We start from the raw sequence: 15799 nt of genomic DNA on the forward strand, positions 1-15799 counted from the left end.
TGCGTTAATACCTAATGATTGTACCATGGCTGTAATACTGTAAGACCCTTTATTTTCGCGGCCCGCAAATTTCGCGAATTGGGCACTCGGGGTTTGTTCGTGGCGTCTAAATTTCGCGAGTTGTGACTGGAAGACATTAATCGGATTCCTAAAAGTTCCCATTGTTGAAGCTGACACTGCGGTGAGAAGGAACTGCCTTTAAAACTGTGACCCAGGTCCGATTCGGGAAATTCGCGAAAATTATGGGCTCGCGAAAATAAAGGGTTTTACAATTTGCGTCGCAGCTCAGTGCAGTGCATCATCGAAGGGCTGGAATGATGCAATTTCTCACATGGAATACTAATGCGAGGTTCCCTATTTGTGGTAGTTGAATTGCTTAAAGGTACGGGTAAGCGGTAGAACTGTAATCTCAGAAAATTAGTCTATTCGATAGCCTAAGACCTCGGCACTCTTACGTCACAATTGTCTTCCCAATAGTCTTGTAGCGGCACCGCTACCGTCATCAGCTCATCGTCACCTGCCCAGATCATCTCGTGCCGCGACCGTTCCGCTGGCCAAACAATAAAGCAGTCCAGACGTAGCCTCTGGCCAGAACGGACCTACCTTGTTGTCTCGTCATATTGGTGACCCGAACACTTTTAGAACACTGCCGTCTCGCGCCGGTTCCCTCAAGCCATGTCCCACGGCGATCCACAGGCCCCGGCTCAGCCCCAACCACCATCTCTGGCAGGCGTCGCCGTCAAGCTTCCACCTTACTTCGACCGTAACCCGGCAGTCTGGTTTCTTCAAGCGGAGGCCCAGTTCAACCTTGCCGGCGTGAGCTCACAGCAAACCAGATACTATCATGTCATATCAGCCCTTACACCTGCTGCTGCAGAAGAGGTGTATGACATTCTTGCGGCCCCTTCACCCACAACCCCTTACGATCAGCTGAAGAAAGCGCTGCTCCAGCGAACCACGGCTTCTGACCGATCTCGTATCCAGCAACTTCTATCTGCTGAGGAGCTGGGGGATCGTCGTCCAACACAGCTTTTAAGGCGCATGCGTCAGCTGTTGGGTTCCCAGCCGACAGCGACCGACGACACCTTCTTCCGTGAACTATTCTTGCAGCGCTTGCCGCAGAATGTGCAGATGGTTTTAGCCACTGCCTCTGACATGTCCCTGGACAAACTTGCTACCCTGGCTGACGCTGTGTTTGAGGTCGCCAACCCCGCGGTTTCTGCAGTCATCCCCGCCACCTCTCCACAGCCGTCGCCATCGCCACCGACGCAGCCGCCGCATTCCTCTGACGTTGCGGAACTTTGCCGCGAGGTCAAGAACTTAACCGCACTTATTGCCGCCTCCCATGTCTCGCCACACGTCCGCGATTTCTCTCGCCGCCGTACAAGTCGCAGTCCTCATCGTTTCCGGCACCGTTCACCGACTCCACGCGATTCCAGCCCAACTCATACAGTCTGCTGGTACCACCGGAAATTCGGGGCCGATGCACGGCATTGCTTTCTCCCATGTTCGTGGCAGCCGGGAAACCCTGCCGTGGACCATTGATGGCGACCGATGGCCCACATCCTTCGTCCAGTCGCCTTTTCTACATCCGGGACATCACTTCGGCACGACGTTTCCTGGTCGACACAGGTGCCGAGGTGAGCGTTATTCCCGCTACCAAAGACCGACGGAGCCCTGTCATGTGCCATCTCACAGCGGTTAACGGCTCACAAATCCCTGTTTTTGCCCAACGTTCTCTAACGCTAAGCCTTGGCTTGCGCCGCACATTTCGCTGGGTGTTCCTGGTGGCCAGTGTCTCCCAACCAATCCTGGGCGCCGATTTTCTGAACCACCATCACCTCTTAGTGGACATGCGTAACCGCCACCTCATCGATTCCAGTACCAACCTTGCTGTGTCCGGAATATCGTCTTCACTTTCTTCTCCGGGAATATCATTCTTCCATGACGAGACTAATCCCTTCCATGCAATCTTGAAGGAGTTCCCGGAGCTAACTCGCCCACCCGATTGGACCAGCCCGGTAAAGCACTCGGTCGTCCACCATATTGGCACCAAGGGGCCGCCGGTTTTCGTTCGCCCACGTCGTCTCGCACCGGAAAAACTGAAGATAGCTCGTGACGAATTCAGCCACATGCTGGACATGGGTATCATACGGCCTTCGTCTAGCAGTTGGGCTTCCGCTCTTCATATGGTGCCCAAGAAGACAGGCGACTGGCGCCCCTGCGGCGATTATCGTGCCCTGAATCGAGTCACAATCCCAGACCGTTACCCTATCCCGCACGTGCACGATTTTACGGCTTTCCTGCACGGAACCACCATCTACTCGAAACTTGACTTGGTACGAGCATACCATCAGATTCCGGTTGCCGAAGAGGACATTCCGAAGACAGCCATTACTACACCTTTTGGCTTGTTCGAGTTTCTTCGTATGCCCTTTGGCCTCCGCAACGCCGCCCAGTCGTTTCAACGCTTCATTGACGCCGTCACACGTGGCCTCTCATTTACATTCGCGTATATCGACGATATTCTTGTTGCGAGTTCCTCCTACGAAGAACACCTCGACCATCTCCAGCAGCTTTTCGCCCGCCTTTCCGACCACGGCATTATTACCAACGCCCTCAAGAGCGAATTCGGGGTCAGCTCTCTGGAGTTTCTGGGGCATAAGATCTCTCCAGAAGGCATAACTCCCCTCCCGAGCGAAGTCCACGCCATCTCCGACTACCCGCGTCCAATATCTGTCAACGCACTCCGACGGTTTTTAGGACTCACGAATTTCTACCGCCGATTCGTCCCTCATTGTGCAGAGATTCTCCGCCCTCTTGAAGCACTCCTTACCGCTCCTGCCAAGTCCTCCCGTCCTCTTGTCTGGCCCCCTGACGCCGAGGCGGCCTTCGGTCGCATCAAGCAAGCTCTTGCGTCTGCCACGCTCCTATTCCATCCGCGACCCGATGCGGCTACATCTCTCATGGTGGATGCCTCCGATACAGCGGTCGGTGCAGTTCTGCAGCAAGAGACGACGAATACCTCAAGCCCTTCCCAGCCCATCGGCTTCTTCTCTCACAAATTACGTCCTCCCGAAACCCGATACAGCACCTTTGGCAGAGAGCTGTTGGCGATTTACCTAAGTGTGAGGCACTTCCGCCACTTTCTGGAGGGACGGCAATTCGTCATCTACACAGACCACAAGCCACTAGTCTACGCCTTCCAATCTGCCGGTCAACGTTACACGACTAGGGAACAACGCCATCTTGCCTTCGTCTGAGTTTTCAACCGACGTCCGTCATGTCCCTGGCAAGCAGAACCCAGTAGCGGACGCTCTGAGCCGTGCCGCGATCACTGCTCTCTCGACATCAACTACGCCCCTCTCACTCGAAACCATCGCAGACCTGCAGTCCGGCGATGACGAGCTCCTGTCCCTGCGCGACTCTAACCCCACCAGCTTGACGCTACAAGACATTACGTTTCCCGGCATCCCGTGCGCCGTTTGCTGCGACGTCTCGTCCGGCCAGCCCCGTCCCTTCCTGCCAGTTGCCGCTAGGCGTCACGTTTTTGACCAGCTCCACGGCATGGCGCATCCTGGCATACGAGCGTCCCAGAAGTTGCTGTCGTCCCGATACGTATGGCCACGAATGCGTTCCGACATTAAGCGCTGGGTACGGTCATGCATCTCCTGCCAGAAGTCCAAAATTCTGCGTCACACCCGCACTCCATCGTCGCGATTCCCGCTGCCGGACTCTCGCTTCAGCCACGTTCACCTAGATTTGGTCGGACCTCTCCCTCCCGTACAAGGCTTCCGGTATCTCTTGACGGTCGTTGACCGCTTTACCCGTTGGCCGGAGGCCACTCCTATACCCGACATTACCGCTTCAACCGTGGCCTCTGCCTTCCTCAATTCATGGGTGGCCCGCTTCGGAGTTCCGGCAACCATCACAACTGACCAGGGACGCCAGTTTGAGTCCCGCTTATTCGCCCACCTCACTCGCCTCTTTGGCTCGCATCGGACCCGAACTACCGCCTACCACCCGCAGGCCAATGGTATGGTTGAGCGGCTCCATCGTGACCTCAAGGCGGCGCTCAAGGCTGTTTCTCCCACGCCTTGGGTAGAAGCACTTCCCATCGTCCTCCTTTCTCTGCGGGCTACTGTCAGGCAAGACATCGAATGCGCACCGGCAGAGCTGGTGTATGGGACGACACTCCGCCTTCCTGGTGACCTCTTCTCATCGTCCTCTACTGCCGCGACACCCGATTTCGCATCCTACGCCGATCGCCTTCGTGCCACCATGCAAGACCTGCGTCCGACGCCACCCCGACCTCCGTCCGCTCGGCTTGCCTATCGACACCCGGACCTGGAAACCAGCTCCCATGTTTTTGTCCGCCACGACGGCTCTCGTTCGTCCCTGCAGCACCCTTACGACGGCCCATACCGAGACATCCGCCGCTCGTCCAAACACTTCACCGTGGACGTCGCCGGCCGCCACCAGGTGGTCTCCGCGGACCGCGTCAAGCCCGCCTTCATCGAAGACGTTTCTACTGTTTCCGCCGCCCAACCTCTTCACCACTCCCGCCTGGGCCCACGCGTCCACTGGGCCTCTCCTCTCCGCACCCTTCACTTCTACAACCGTTCAACCGGGGCCTGTGGTGTTTAACCACAACCGCTACGCTAGGGGGGGGGGGGGGACCCTGTAGCGGCACCGCTACCGTCATCAGCTCATCGTCACCTGCCCAGATCATCTCGTGCCGCGACCGTTCCGCTGGCCAAACAATAAAGCAGTCCAGACGTAGCCTCTGGCCAGAACGGACCTACCTTGTTGTCTCGTCAGTCTTTTAGAAAATTGAAATTGAAAATTACGGGCAACATTGTGTCGAAGTCGCTACCAACTACGCATTGTTTGTCAAGTACGACGGCCAAACTTCATTGCATGCACACAACGCTGTGTCTAAAACAAAAAAAAATCGTCTACGTGTCGCCTGCGAAGTTTTTATGAACAGCAAGCCAGTCGGGAACGTAGCTCACTGTTGCTTGACAAATTGGGAATTATTTCCCACCAGACGCCGCTCCGAGCCGCTTTACCACAATTTTACTTACTTACAAATATTTAGCGTTCCATGTCACATGCATAACTTGTGCTAGGTTTACCAGCAACAAGTTGTTAAATACGCCGCCAACATAACCTGTATGAACAAGAGATAAACTGATGTTCTGAGGCTGGAACAACAGCTGGGACAGATACACACAAAGCCTCAAATTGCCTAAGAAATCAACGATGAAAGATGAAAGTCACTGAAAAGGTTAGCCAGCTGTAGGGATCGAACCCACATCTTCTGGATTGCCGGTGAGTGGCTGGTTTGTCGTCCCTTCAGATGACGCACCCCGAAAGTCGCTGGAGAGGCGTGTTAGCTTAGCTCAATTGGTAGAGCCCTGGACCGGCAATCCAGAAGATGTGGGTTCGATCCCTACAGCTGGCTAACCTTTTCAGTGACTTTCATCTTTCATAACCTGTATGTCAATAATTATGATATTGCTCTTTCCGTCATTAAAATTAACGACGTTTCGCAACCGGTGATAAGCCGTCTTTTTGAAGGTACCTGTCATCCCGCGCTTCGCGATTCTTAATTCATAAAGTACTGCGCGACTCTCTCTAATACCGCGGCGTCTTAAAACACACCGTAAAAATAGATAATGTATATAGTCCCTGTGTAGCGCGGATTATAATTTCCTCGGTGCAACTAATTACAAAAAGGCTAGCAGCTGCCACCTTTGCCCCGTATCGCACGCCGTCCGTGAGTTTACAAAGAGAGCTTATTCTAAAGAGCTGCGAGCGTTCCTCTTAACTACTCCAGTGCTCCGTAACGCCGTCAGCAAGCTAGATTGTTTGTATTATTCAGAGGCTGCACTTGCAGGCCTTTGCGGCGTCAGCCCGTGTGTAACCGGCATAAATGAATGCACACTTGGTACACAGGCTGCGCCAAGCCTTTCTTGCATTATTCGAGGCTCTATTCTTCTTTATCCTTACTAGCAACCGCACTAGTGTTGGTGAATTCTACTTGCTCTGAAGTATACAGCACCTCAAACGTATGCAGAGGTAATATACTGGAGTGCACATCATCGTGCAAGTTAGTGCAACAACAACAACAAATACACTGATGATGATGAATGGGGAAATTCGCCACCTGGGTTGCGGTCCACTACCCCAATGCCGACGGGACTGCATGAGATGTAAAATGACAATGAGGGGACGAGGGGGGAGAGACGGTGGCAAGGCCGCACATCAGGATTAAAAAACATAAAGGAGACCGGTGTCTTGCAGAAAATCCAGGAAAATCTGCAGGACACGACGGTGTTGCAGGATATCGGTCCAGGACCCAAAGGCTGTCGTATAGCAGACCAAGCAGTGCAGACTAAGGTTATTGATGCTGTATTGCTGTTCATTGCATGTTTCATTGTCTCGTGGAAGCTGAGCCACGTGATCGCCAGACGTCGTACGCTCAAGTTATGTAACCACCACTGTAACAACATAAAGAACAAATAAATAAAATATTTCAGAAAACATTAACAGACTTTCGATAAAAATTTATAGTATTAATAAAAGAGTTTTGCGAAAACCCTGACCATATAAAGCTAGCGCAACTTTTGAATGCATGATCGCTGCGTGCCATTGAACCACTGGTGCACCGCCTATAGCGGTCCCTTTCAGCCGTGCCCAATTGTTCAAGATGGGAAAGGTAAACTCGCCGAACTGCCCCACGTGTGAGGATGTGGAGAACACTGAACACATATTAATTAACTGCTCGAGGTACAGTGTCCAACGTAATGACCTCAGAGCCGCCTTGGACAGACTAGACCACCGTCTTCTAGAGTTGGTGAAGCTCCTCGGAGAATGACCGAGGGATCTTAGACAACGTGCGACAGCTGCTTTAATGACATTTCTTGTGAACTTTTTAGACAATGATTTTTATTTTCAAGTGTTTTGGAGTAGCCGGCTCCTGTGTTTTGTAGGAGCCACCATCTCCATATTTTTCTTTCCCAATTCCAGCTCCAACACCATCGTTATGTGCTTCAAAAAGGTGCTAATACTACCCGTAGCGCGGTTACCATAAAAGCCGGAGTTTTTGTCACATCACGGTTTGAGACATAACGAATTCGATCTGGGATTTCCCTCGAATTTGTCTTTCTTTTTTTATTACTTCGTTCCTAATATAGTAAGGTTGTTAGATGGGCTCATCCCGATTCATTGGTAAAATAAAGAAAATGGAGAGGTTAGTCCCGAACTACTCGGGACTGGCTACTCCAGGACGCGTAATTTAGGTGTCATTATATGTAAAACAAATAAAGAGAAAGGAGGGTGGGGCTCATCACGCTTCTCATTCTCAGATGCCATCCCAGATGGTATTAAATGACCACACTCTGTTAGTATGCCAATTTACTAGGGCTACTGCATAGGTAAAATACCACGTTTCCCGTATGAAAAGAGGCATGCGCGGCATAGCGTCAGCAATCTTGATATTGTAAGGCAATTACGGGGTTATTATGTTTCTCCTAGGATTTCCCCGAGTAGTTGCGCAAAATCGTTAGGCACTATAGTGTGTGTGTCATTCGCCGGCCTCTTTCGCAATGGATTGCAAATTACTGCAACCAATTACGAATGACAGCAACTTTCTTCTCTTTTTTTTTTCCGCAACCCGATACGGCACTTCAGGACCAACGAAAGCGTTTCCAGGATATTGTCATCTCATCATTCTTATTATTTAACGACGTTTATTTAACGAAGTTTATTATCTTTAAAACTCGACTAAGATGATTTGAAAAGGAGAACGATTGCTACGAAGAACGTCTCCAGCGGAACTGCAATTATGCAAATTGATTTTCTTTTGCTTGTCGTCCTCGGGGGAGGTTTGCATACTAATATGGTTGCGAAGTGATTTATTTCTGTTTCGCTAATAAGTTGGCATGAATCGGAAAAGGCATATAACGTACCGATATCTCCGGATGGTTTCGGTGAAGCTGAACCGCGGAAGCCACGGAAGATTCTGAAGAAGGCTACTAGTCAGGGGGAACTTCAGGGAGGTTAATTTAAAAAGCAACAGAATGGACTCTGAAGATATGATGGGAACTGAAACTGCCTTGTGTAGTCTATATTCGTGAGTATCTCGTATAATCAGTTAACCACTATTCATCGCACCGCACTTTTGTTCTACGCTTTGGAAGTCTCTATTGGGAGCCGTTAGACTACAAACTCGAACTCGCTCAGATATGCATAATGGTCCCCGACAGCTGTCACCTTCGCTTAGCGTCGGTGCCTACGTGCGAAATGCGACGAACTGCAGAATGACGGATGCAGAATGACGAATGTCCTTGTGGCAGTTCTTGCGCTGAGAACATAGCACAACCCTCTGCAGCCCACACTGAGTCGTCAGTACGTATCTCGTCGCCTCAAGTTCAGACTTACGGTTTTCACCAGCCACCCTGCGTCGACAGAGGCTGAATATATGGAAGCGTGATTAAAGATGGATGGGTACGGCATTCAGCAAAGCGTTGCAGTTAACGACGGACGAGTACATGTTTCTGGTATGAAAAGCCCATTTCGTTGAACTTGTCATGCCAGAGTATCTGCATCTGTAGACGGTTACGCAGTCGTATTCATCACTTCGTATGTGCGAACCGAGCTGCGAAAGAACGTTTTTGAGTGGAGACCAGTATAATATAATATAATATAATATAATATAATTATTTATTTCCACGATATTGTGGGGGAGACAGGGACGAAAACACACAGATATACGTCAAGGGGACACCATGTATAGGCCTGTTGCGCTGGAGTTTTTCGCAGAGCCAGCTAGCGACAGACATGCAAACTAGTCCCTAGTTCAGCGGCCTCCCATGTGTACATTTTTGCGTAATTTTCCTGCGAATGGGAAGAAGCGCACGAGCGCGGAAACATCGCAATATTAAAACTAAGTTGTTATGCTTGTTAGGTTGTAGCCATAGCTACAGAAATTCAGAAAATAAACATGTCCCTACAGCCTTAAAAACAAACCATGCGAAAGGGGTCGCAGCCACCGTTGGATTAGTGCTGTTCGCATTGTGATATCAATGTTTACAAGATTGTCAATGGAATGACTCCAGCTGCCTTTATCTAGGGCTCAGACAAGACGTTTCACATGTCATTTGGAACACTGCAGGTGTGGTTAAGTTCGGCAACAAATATGTGAAAGAACGTGATTCAAGCTTTGGAATAACAGACGACGGAAACGAGTTTTCAGGTTTTACAATGACACATACGTTGTGAATCTTTGAACAGACAAAAAGCACAGCAGCTTATTAAGGTGATTTCACCAAGGGACCTTGTACTGATTGATAAAGGACTTTCTGGAATTCAAGGCCGTAGTGAGAACAAATATCAAATTCTGCTGATGCCTCCAATTTCATGTCTAGTGCGCAGTTTTGAGAGTAGCAGGTGCAAGGTAATGACTACATTGCTCAAGTTCGCAACAATGTCGAACGTGCCATTCAGTGCGTAAAAGTTTACGTTCTCCTGAACGGAAAAATGCCTCTAACTTTAATCTCACGTGTGAATAGGACACATAATTGCTGTCGTGTTTAGCTAACTTACACTTCACATCATCAAACAAATGTCTGTTGACTAACATATGATTTATTTTGCACAGTACTGCACATCAGTAAAAATAGCAGAAAGGTCCTACACGGAGAAATCACATCAGGCCCAGCACGACCGACCGCCGGAGAACTAGGAAGTTATTCGTGTCTGGGCGCCTGTGTCGAGAAATCACAGCGCCGGCTGGTTAGTGCAACAGGCCCATATGCGGATCAGCGACCTTTGGTAAGGTCTCATGCAGAAATATAAGACGGTCTGTGTCTGTTCGGGCAGATACTTGGAAAAACAAGCAGTGACCGAAGTAGAAGACAATAGTGATTCCAAGTGGGTAGCGATGGAGGGCGTGCAACATGAAGGAGCAACCAATAAAGAACCGATTATTAAATGCGACTGCATTTCTTCAACGCACTTTTGAGGCTTGGTCAAGCGTAGCGTCAGTGGAGAGGGTCCTTTCATTCTCGTGATGCGTTATCTCCCCCTCGTTCGTTTCTTTATCACCGGCTCAGTGGAGAGATTTTGAAGGATTAGAAGCAGATCGGAAGGTCCTTATGATAACGGTTCAGTAAAAATGATAAGCCAAGCACCTGATTCCTTTGTAGTGGCTGGCGTCACGTTGCCTATCTTCAACATGACAGCTTCCAGCTTGCTTTTTCGTAAAGCCCGTCCGATGTGCAAAGCTCGTATGGTGTGCTTCTTTGTGATTGCGTATTAGCGCCACTAAGGAACCATGGGTGTGAACGGCGTACAGATGTGGACAGATGGAGAGAGGACAGCAGGAAGCTGCCGGGCACACAGGGTTGGTATGGGCCCTTTGCTCATTGATGAGAAGGAATTGTGCCAACATTCGTCTGAAAATTCTGCCCCCAAACCAAGGGAAATCTAGTGGCAGAGTTCTAACACACCACCTTAGTTATCACCAACGATCGGACGCCCCTACGCACACGGCCATGCCGCTAGTCGCTCAGTGTGTCACAAACGCGTCACACGTGATGTCTTCCACGTCATCCGGCAACACGGACGCCGCGGAGTTGCACTATCGGCCAGTGTTTTCCAAACTGTGGGTCGCGACCCCAAAGAAGAAATGTCCATAGACTATGCTTTGCCTACTATTCTGCGCTCCAAAAAAGTTCGTGCCAGCGGAACACTAGGTCTACAAAGCAAGATCACTTTAGTGAGTAGGGACGGCCATCCCTGCTGCTACGCGTTCATTTTCTGCGATGGCTTACTATCCCTGACGATATCAAGCGTCAAACTAAATTTCAGCGTCGGTTTTGTTTCCTGCGCTGAAATCGAAGAGTTTTGGGAATCGCGAAATTGGGGGGGGGGGGGGGGGCGTGGTCATCTTGTAGGTCGGATGGGTCACAGGATAGGAAGTTTGGGAACCTTTGGCGTAGGCAATGTGCCGCGCATATAGTTCGCAGATGTGCCGGACATGCTGCTGCGGGAGATACAGACGTGGTGGTGACCTAAGCGACGTGGGGTCCTTTAAGGAGCAGTTTAGACTCTAGAGGCACATAACTTTGTTTCTTTTTTTAGTCGGTACGGAATGTTAGGCGGCCGAAAACAGTTTTCCCACAGTTAGTCCAACCGTAGCGAAATTGGGACGCCTGCAATAGCCCCCCGAATCTCCCGTGCGCGAAACACCCTCCTTCGCCTTCAGGATAGCCACGTGATGAGCGCCGCTACGCGCGTCACTATGTGACGCGAGTGGTAGAGACGCTCCTTATTGGATCTGGGATCACATGATCGAGGTGAGCAACCCCGCGCAGGCCGGAGCGCCGGAGCGTCTGCTTTGGAGACGCCAGGCGTTCTCCGGCTGCGTGATGTCCGAAACGGATGATTTGAAAGCTGTCAACGACACGACCTCCATTTTTTGGGGACCGCTGACACCACGGGAAGAACGAGTGGTGCAGCAAGAAATTAACTGAGAGTGGGTAGGCGATTTTGCAAATTAATTGCGCCGCGGAGAAACAACTTTGGACAAAAATATTTTGTGGGAATGCTTTTCACATAGTGCTTTACAAGATGACAGCAGTTTTTGGCCATGTTAGGTACCACTTTAATACTCCTTTAATGCTCCTTACTTTAACGCTCCTTTAAAGGAGCATTAAAGTGGTATCTAACATGGCCAAAAACTGCTGTCATCTTGTAAAGCACTATGTGAAAAGCATTCCCACAAAATATTTTGTCTAAAGTTGTTTCACCGCGGCGCAATTAATTTGCAAAATCGCCCACCCACTCTCTCAAATCACTCACTCTAGTGTGACGTTTGTGGTAGAGAGCCCCCTGATTCGTTGATAGGAAAAACGTCTGCTACGAGCATTGCGAGCTGTTTCTTGTTGACTTCTATTCTCTATATGATTTATATCACGTTTTCTAAAAAAAACAAGGCATATATCCGCCCTGACAAAATAAGGCTGCAATTATAAGAGTAATATATCCGTGGCTTCTGTGCAAACTCAGAACTCACAGTAGCAGAAAGCAAACGATGACGTCGGTATTGTGGCGCCACCTGTTAGCCACTGAACCAACTGTGCGGTGAAAACTGTCAGAGAGGCTGCACACTGTCTGGGAAGCACTGGGGTATCATTGTACAACACACAGTTAATTTCTTGCTGCACCACACGTTCTTCCCGTGGTATCAGCGGTCCCAAAAAATCAGGGTCGTGTGGTTGACAGCCTTCAAATCCTCCGTTTCGGACATCACGCAGCCGGGGAACTGGCGTCTCCGAAGCGGTAGCAGACGCTCCGGCCTGCGCGGTGTTGCTCACCTCTATCATGTGATCCCAGATCCAACGAGGAGCGTCCCAACCACTCGCGTCACATAGTGACGCGCGTGGCGGCGCTCATCACGTGGCTAGTCCATCCTGAAGGCGAAGGAGGGTGTTTCGCGCACGGGAGATTCGGGGGACTATTGCAGGCGTCCCAATTTCGCTACGGTTGGACTAGCTGTGGGAAAACTGTTTTCGGCCGCCTAACATACCATACCGACCAAAAACAGAAACAAAGCTGTGTGTCTTTAGACTGCTTAATGCCTAAAAAACTTAATGCTTAAAAGCGTGATGTTAGTTGGTGAAAAAGTTGGTGAGGGTTCTCTCACTTGGTCTTCGGTTTGTGCACTTTTTGTATTATAATGCTAGGAAGCAGTGTGCGACAAAGCGTGCGGTCATTACACTGGGCCAGATGTTCAGAAATGCGCACCAAAGAGTACAGTGACCTCAACGAGAAGTTAACGCATTTGTAGACGAAAATCGTGTTTCCGCACAAGGACCACAAGTCTATGGTCGGGCTGTCCACTGCGCCGCACGGATATCATGTACGGTGACAGCGCAGGGACCATCGTTCGAATCGCAATGCTATCGCATTTCGTACGCGCTTGGAGAGTACGGTGAATTTTTCCATCCGCGATAAATGTCGTTAGACAACATAGTTCAGGCCACCGAAACCACACGCTGTGGTTGGCGTAGAGGAGCAAGTCAGTAATTTTGGAATCTGCATGACTGATGACTTTAACAGAATAGGACGTCGTCATCTCTAATGTTACTTTGCTGCCCGTGAGTATCGTCCACGCTTCTGCGGCCGAACAAATTAGGAATGTGTCCGAAGCAGCAAGTTAAGCGAATATATGCAGGCAACGTTTTGTGCGCAAGCTATGCACGCTCGACGTCCTCATGTGGAACGTAGAACGCCGCTGTCGATCCGCCTTGCATCACCGACCCGTCAATCTGAATTCCCCTTCTTTGCCCTGTGTGCAAAGGACAGCTTGGCGAAACGTAGGCGATGTACTATGTATTCTGATCAGGGTGTCGAACCGAACCCGAACCCGAACCGAAAACCGTACCCGAACCGTTATTTTTGCCGGAACCGAACCGGAACCCGAACCGAAATTTTCATGACACTGTTGAACCCGAACCGGAGCAGAACCGTAAAAAAAATAGCGGTAACCGGTTCGCAACAAAACGGTTCGGACATAAAAGAAGTCAGCATAAGAGTTCCTCTCTATCCCCGAACGAAGACACATTGGTATCATCATCACGCGCCTATATCATGGATTTCAGAAATTTTCACCTAGAAGTGAGACGACGACGTATAGTAAGTATACTTTCAGTGTCTTTTTAACATGTTGAAGCGCAGTTGTCCTTGTGAGCGCCGCGGCATCGCTTCAGAGACGATGTGCCACGCGGACGAATGAAACAGGAATAGAGTAGGCCAGTTATGTAGCTCTACAGGACGAATATGCGATCAAATAAGCGCCCAAGATTTCCCTTTACACGTGTGTAGTACAAATTAAACAGGTCACAAACATGAGAAGTGGAAAAGGAGCGTACGCAGAACGGTGCCTGTTTGATTGGTCGTGGCTTGAAAAGTAAATGTGGTTCTGCTTATTGGTAGTGCAGTTGTGTCGTGACATATTGTTTTTGTGTTGTGGATTAACTAGTACACTGCTGTGAGCTCGGACAGAGTAAGGCTGGCAGGCTTATTTTCGACATGCTTCAGTACGGTTTCAGATGGATTCATGTTGCGAAGGCAGTGTGCCGGCTAGTACTGTCGTCTATGTTACGCTGTCCATCTTATTAGGCTTCCTTTAAGTGTGTCTCGCTGGCACTGTGCGTGTGAAAAAAGAGATTTAGGGAACAGAAAGTAGCAGGACTGCACTGCTTCAACAGCGTGGACTCTATTTGCAATAAGTGTTCATCCATTCCTCATTTCTCTCGCTAAAGGGCTACCTCACCGCTAGAGACGTCAATGCAGACAACAGCAGTAAGCTATTAGCCACGCATTTCCTGATAAAAGCAGTTTTATGGAACATATAAAACGGAAGCGTTGAACCGGTTCGCGAACCGGTTCGGGGCTGCGAACCGGTTTGCGAACCGGTTCGATTCTTGGCGTGGCCGAACCGGAACCGAACCGGAACGAAATCAAAACAACGCGAACCCGAACCCGAACCGAACCCGTATTTTTTGCGGTTCGACACCCTGATTCTGATATTCCGAAGCTGATGAGAAGAGTGCCGTGTAAGTGACCTTGTAGACTGCGTGGGTCTCGTTGTCGAGTGAGGTGTACCGACGGTTGCTGAGCCTCTGCTAAGACACGTCAGAACACCTCCGTTGCCTCATGCACTACTAAGTAGAGTCGGAGGCTACGAGTTGCCATGGCTGCAATGACGAACAAGCCACTCGACACCCCTCTTGAGGAGTCCTTGTTGCTTTATCTCGGTTTGCGGTATATACGCATGAGCACTGGACGCAAGAGCTCGCCCTCTTGCGTAGCAATAGTATGAAGCGAAAGTCTACGAAGTTGACACAGACGGCATCACTTGTGGACAGAGGTTTTCCTCTGCTGAAGCACACGCCCATGACAATAGCAACGTAAGATTTCTCCTTTCATGTTGCGCTAAGTGCTGTGCACATTTGCGTGGGCATTGCTGCCCTAGCTCGGAAATGGGAAGGAAGTCCTTCACGAAGCCCGAATATATATCGCTCTCTTTATCGGAAGGAAAGGCGGGACCGTTTCGGACGAAGGCATTATTGATTCCGTGGACGTTATAACAAGCGAAGCTCCCCTCGCTTTCGCCGAGAGGAGTGACCCATGGTGTTTCCACAGAAGCGGCTTATCATTCACCCAAATCGTCATCATCACCTTCTGATGCAATCGCTCTGCAAAAGATGATCCCACAATATTAATTGAGTGGTCGGCTTCTATTTGCTCAAGTACATAGTGCGGCCATTTGTTTGTACAGTCAGATTTATTTAGAGAAATTAATTCTTTATTCATTTTTTTACTTGCAAAACAATCGCAAAGAACGCGGGTGCTACGACAGAATAGCTTGCCGTCGAGTTCATTAGGAGGAGAAACTGAACGTCATGACCGTTCTTGGGCAAAAATAAAACATCATGATTATTAACATTATTATATTTATTAAAACAAAGTAAAAAGGGTAATGCCATGTATAGCAAAAGAAGAATGAGACGGAGACATGAGATATGAGACATATCACACAAGCAAACTAGTATCAAATAAAACAAAAGAATCGTGAAGACAACCAGTTTGAAACAATGCGTGCGCAGAGCTACTCCCGGAATTTAACTGACCTAGGAGAACAAAAACTGCATTTTTCGTGGCTCTTGCCTCTTTGTGAAGATATTCAAACGATAGTTTTGTACATTATGGACGGTGTTACTCT

General features: G+C 49.5%; 1 protein-coding gene across 1 annotated transcript; it reads left to right on the plus strand.

Moving 5' to 3' along the window:
* Positions 1–675: 675 nt before the first annotated feature.
* Positions 676–1545, plus strand: LOC135395894 (uncharacterized). The gene has a single exon (XM_064626982.1). The coding sequence runs from the start codon at positions 676–678 to the stop codon at positions 1543–1545; it is 870 nt and encodes a 289-aa protein (XP_064483052.1).
* Positions 1546–15799: the final 14254 nt, after the last annotated feature.

Source organism: Ornithodoros turicata, chromosome 5, assembly GCF_037126465.1.
Source record: "Ornithodoros turicata isolate Travis chromosome 5, ASM3712646v1, whole genome shotgun sequence".
In the NCBI taxonomy this organism is placed as follows: Eukaryota; Metazoa; Arthropoda; class Arachnida; order Ixodida; family Argasidae; genus Ornithodoros; species Ornithodoros turicata.

Coding starts and splice junctions, on each gene's coding strand:
- LOC135395894 (XM_064626982.1), top strand. CDS start 676: ATGTCCCACGGCGATCCACAGGCCCCGGCTCAGCCCCAACCACCATCT.